Here is a 5,473-nt window from a genome sequence, read left to right on the forward strand (position 1 = left end):
GTGAGAGCATTCTCCGTCTCCAAGACGAAAAGAACTCTCCTTGTTCAAAAGACCCAGTTCTACTGAACCACATACCCATCTTAATAAGAGTGAAGATACTTATAAAAGAGAAATTTTAATTTATGCTGAAAACATCTCAGGAGATAACATCCTGATATTTCCTGGAAGCAGGTAAATCGTGGCATTCTATGCTTTCTTTTAACACAGGGAGCACTTGAGCTCCTACAGATAGGAAACGTGGAGAAGATAAATCCAAAGATGTATGCATCAGGTACACTCCAAAGTTCACCTGTGAACAAAACGGCAACAGCAACAACAAGGTAGATTATTTTAGCAGTTGAAATCCTTTTGTAAATAATAATATTCAGCTAAAATTAAGCCAGATCTTTAAAGATATGTACTGGGACTTGATATGTCCTGTCACTTAGCAGAATGTGGTAGGAAACAAGAAGACTCCTCATTTCAGACACCAAAGGTTCTCATTCTAAAGTGTCCTTTCCGGACAGTCACCCCACACCTCTTCATTGCTGGACACATTCTTTTTCTCCTTCCTGTCTACTCTGAGCTTTACGCAGGATGGCTTTCTTCCAGCTCTGGGCCTCTAATCATTGCTAGGCTGATTTTCACTCTGTTCCCCGATGTAAAAGCCATTTTGTGAAAATAATGGCAAAATTCTGCATTTTCCTTGAGAACGTGTGATGTCAGTTAAGTTCTCCAAATTAACAAAATTAACAGTTGAGTAAATCTGCTCAAGGTTTGCCATCAGTACCATCCAATAAGAACCCTTTAAAGTATGTGACGTGCTCTCAGATTTGTTCATTCCTGTGGTAACATCAGTTGGCCAGCCACATGTTCCAGGCTCCAGGCTTGGACCTGGGGCCAGATGAATTCTTTAAGATTTGTGCACATATGGATGAAGAGTACACAAGAACTCTCTGTACTACCTTTGTAATTTTTCTGTAAATCTAAAATTATTCCAAAACTTAAAAAGTAAAAGTTCTGTGCACATGAGAATTATAGTGATGCTGAGAAATACTACTTCGATGCACCACAGTATTTGTGCCCACCCATCCCCTCTCCTGACAACCTACAAGGGACAGGTTCAGAATCCCCATGCCCCAGTTGACACAGCTTGCCTCAGCTGAGTATAACACTCAAGTGCCACACCTCTACAGACTGTAGCTATCCAGTATCTGTAAGGAGATTGTGTCAATCGAACACTGTGAAACAAAACCCTGGTTTTGGAGAAACACAAGAAACAGTGCAGAACATTTTACCGTGAGTTAACCTGCCAATTTATTATCACAGCAAGATTAAACATTTGCACTATTTCAGTTAATTTTTAAGAATTGTTTCCGACAGCCTAACCGCTTACTTGACTTCCGGGAATTATTTGCAAACAAAAAGTTCTAACAGAAAGTGCGAGCCTGGAAATATAGCTTCCTAAAGAATCAACCTGTTGGAAGCTTAGCTTTTATAATCTGGAATCTACGACAATATTTAGTCATTTTAACCCTGAAAAAGATAATTTATAAGCTTAGTATGGTGACATTTACTGAATCTTTCTATGTAGTTACTCTATTCATCATAAGGCATTTTACTCTTCATGAGATCTTTGCGATGAAAATATTGAAACAATAAAATTATTTATTTACTTATTTCTCATTTCCACTCCATACCTCTTCAATAAGATTTGAGAGCATCAAAAATATCCGTAATAAGAGCCCCCATAAAAGTGAAGATATGTTTGGAAAGGAAAGATAAGATGGAGCCACAGATGAGTCAGAACCTTCATGGTAGCTCATCAGCCTTTCAATACTCCCCCACTTCTAAAAATTACTCAGCACTATTAGAGATGTAGTTCTGGGGTATACAAAACACCAAGACCTTAAAATGGAGTGTCATATCTTGCAGTGGTACTTACCTTTCTCTCTCGACTCTCAGAAAGCTTTTGGAAAACATTTTGGTTTCGCTGCCCAGTTTTCTGGTCAATGCAAATCATCTGGCATCTGTGACAAGGCCCCAAAACCTGGGAAAGGAGAAGGTAAAAGAAAGGGTTGCCATAAAAGTGATCAGACCCTCCCACTTTGCAGGGAGGAAACTGGGTTTAGGAAGATTGGTTGTAAAAGGCCATCTTCCAGCCAATTTCAGACTTACACAAAAATGCTCAGTACTCTAACTATAAGGAGCCAGAAAGTGGCACCTCTTCACAATGCCGATGCCACTGGGAATCATCTACATTTGTTTATCAGCTGAAAGGCTGCTGCTTCAGGACTTTGCAGAGAATGAAAAGAGTGGTCACGAATCTCAGAGAGTTATGGGGAAAGTTGGAGCTCCTCCCAGGAAAAGGACTAACTGGGTGGAGGACAAACTGGGAAAATATAAACAACCATAGACTTGGCACTTAGCCTCTGTGAGAAAGTCATCAGAATAAACCTTAGTATCTGAACAGACATTTCTTCCAAGACGGCATATAAATGGCCAACAAACATATGAAAAGATGCTCAACATCGCTAGCTATTAGAAAAATGCAAATCAAAACCACAATGAGATACCACATCACACCTGTAAAAATGGCTATTATCAACAAAACAAGTAATAACAAGTGTTGAAGAGGTTGTGGAGGAAAAGGAACCCTCATCCACTGCTGGTGGGACTGCAAATTGGTACAGCCACTATAGAAAACAGTATGGAGGTTCCTCGAAAAACTAAGAATTGATCTACTAAGCAATCCCTCTACTGGGTATTTACCCCACGGACTTGAAAACTCATATCCAAAAAGATATTTGCACACCAATGTTCATAGCAGCATTATTCACAGTGGCCAGGACATGGAAGCAACCAAAGTGTCCTACAATAGATGACTGGATAAAGAAGCTGTGGCCCATATATACAAAGGAATATTACTCAGCCATAAGAAGAGATGACATACTGCCATTTGTGACAACATGGATGGACCTTGAAACAACCATGCTCAGCAAAATAAGCCAGACAGAAAAAGTTGAAAACCACATGATATCACTTATATGTGGGATATAAACCTAAAAGCAACAAACAAACAGGACAAACAAACAGAGACACATGGACATGGACTATAGACTAGTGGTTACGAGAGGGTAGGGGGAGAGGGGAGGAGGGAGATAGACGGGGTAAAAGGGGTCAAATATGTGGTGACAGAAAGAAATCTAACTATGGGAGGTGAACACACAGTGTAAATATATATATGTGTTACTGTTAAAGTATACAGTTGAAACTTACTGGATTTTGTTAACCAATGTCACCATAATAAAAATTAATTTTAAAATAATAAATAAAATAAAATAAAATAAAGCAAATGTGTCAAAGTTTTGTCAACCACACACAAAAAGAAAAGAACAAAAGAACCTTAGGGTGTCCATGTCCTCTGACCCAGCAATTTCACTACTAGAGATTTAACCCAAGAAAAGAATCAGTAGTACAAACACAGATTCATGTATAAGGATAATTCTCACACTATTTTAATAGGGAAAATCTGATAGTACTTAAAACATCAAATAGTAGAGAAGAATGCTACATTGATATGATATATATCATGCAGGTTTTTAAATTAATCTATAAAAGGCATTAGATAAAATGAGAAAATTTTATTTTTATAATTGAAATAAGCAGAAAACAAAATTATGTGTGTATTCTTGTATATGTGCGGTACATGTATATACACGTATATACAAACACTACATAAAACACAGCACACAGCTTCTTAACAGGGGTCATAATTCTATTCTAGATAGTCTGCCAGGAGCATGAATTACTTTTATAGAGACAATTCCCCATAAATGTTAACATAAAAAAACAAAAGAATGCCACTCAGCAATGACAAGGTGCTTCTTTTATTACACACGGAAAAGGTGCAAAAGCACTTGATTTTCTCATAACCATTTTCTCCTTTGCTCACTCATGGGCAAATGCAAAGTGAGCACTGAAATTATAAAAACTCAGCTACATCGAATGTGTCTTGACCTCTTCCTAACGCTCGCATTCTGTCAGGCGGGCAATCAAACCAATGGAAATATAACTCACTGTGGTACCAAAATCAAGATTCCAGAACTCATAAGCAGCTGGCGGGCTGTAAAGGATCTCTGCCTGGTACTTGCCTTGAGAGGCTCGGCAGACCCATGACCTCTCTTGGCCTCATTTCCCCATCCAGCTCCTTAGCAGGATTTGATAAGGAGTCCAGATACTATTTCTAAGAAGCCAAGCCCTAGCCTGGCACTCAGCCATGCTCAAATGTGGAAACTATCGTTATGATATATGATATATCCCCCAAGATAGTCACTTTATGCAACTAGCTAATAACACTGGTATTGTTAATTTCATGCCCCACTGAAGAACTAGGCATATTCTATGCAGATGACCCAACCCTCTGTCCCTAGCTATTCTTTATCTTTCCTGTCCATTCAGGAACAAAACAGACTTGGTCTCCATCCTCGTATGCTCTGAAAGAATGAGCAGGCGCTCTGCAGAGCTTGACCATGTGGTGGGTCAGGAATATCCTTTCCAAGGCGGTAACATCTGAGCTGAGACCCTGAAGTAGTTGCAGAAAGAATATGCCGGACAAAAGGGAGTGCAAAGGGCAAAGAGGCTGAGGCAGGAAGTTTGGCTTCTTAGGGAATGGAGAGAAGGTTGATATAACAAGCAGAAGAGAAGAGGTGATGAGCTCAGAGAGGCTGGAGATTTCAGAGAGGCTAGTGAGTTAGGAGAGGTTGGCTGGGTCAGGCCTGGGAGGAGTATGGGGGTGCATATACGCCCAAAGCCTGGGGAGAGAGGCCATCCAAGTGGCTTTACCTCTGACTGCAAACTCTTCCCCAGCTGACAGCAAGATAAAAGCCAGAACATGGGGAGAAGGTGCAGCAGCCATGGGCACGGAAGGACCACTAGACATCTGAGGCCTCTTCTACAAGTTCCAGACAGCCAAAAAGGCCAAAAGTTGCAGCAGGATAAATTTCTCATAGACAGGAGCATTCAAAGAAAACGAAGTTTAAATCTAGACAGACTGATGAGGTAGAGGCAGCACTTGGCCCTTGATCACCTGAAACAGGGCACATTCTCTCTCTCTTCCTCATGTGAAACTGCTGCCACCTTTGTGGGGTACAAGGGATGGATCATTCCGAGGGGTGCCCCAGAATGCAGATGTCATATACCCTCCTGCAAAGGTTTTGTGGGTAAGAGTCAAAGACGAGGCAGGATTCCCACCTGTCACCATCTTGGTCTAGTTTGAGGTCTGTCTCCACCGGCAACCCTTAGGCAAGGAAAACAGAACTTCCCAGAACTCACCTGGAAATGCAAAGGACCAATTGAAATCTCATCCCATTTCTCTTCTTCAAAAGCACTGGTTCCATTGATAATAATATTGGCACGGAAACGCGAGATGAGATCTTTCATTGGGAATAATTTCTCTTTTCCATTCTCATCACTGTTTAAGACACACAAAAAA

The 5,473-nt window shown here is 40.5% G+C and overlaps 1 protein-coding gene across 2 annotated transcripts in view; it reads right to left on the reverse strand.

Moving 5' to 3' along the window:
* Positions 1-96: 96 nt before the first annotated feature.
* Positions 97-5,473, reverse strand: part of MOCOS (molybdenum cofactor sulfurase) — a 41,067-nt gene continuing 35,690 nt past the window's right edge. For both annotated transcript variants that reach the window (XM_025038697.1, XM_006919958.3), the window contains exons 13-15: positions 5,314-5,452; positions 1,925-2,029; positions 97-289 (exon numbers count right to left, since the gene is read on the reverse strand). In XM_025038697.1, coding sequence (XP_024894465.1) covers positions 137-289; positions 1,925-2,029; positions 5,314-5,452 — 397 coding nt within the window. In that variant the 3' untranslated portion in view covers positions 97-136. The remainder of the gene's footprint in view (positions 290-1,924; positions 2,030-5,313; positions 5,453-5,473) is intronic.

Source organism: Pteropus alecto, unplaced genomic scaffold, assembly GCF_000325575.1.
Source record: "Pteropus alecto unplaced genomic scaffold, ASM32557v1 scaffold146, whole genome shotgun sequence".
In the NCBI taxonomy this organism is placed as follows: Eukaryota; Metazoa; Chordata; class Mammalia; order Chiroptera; family Pteropodidae; genus Pteropus; species Pteropus alecto.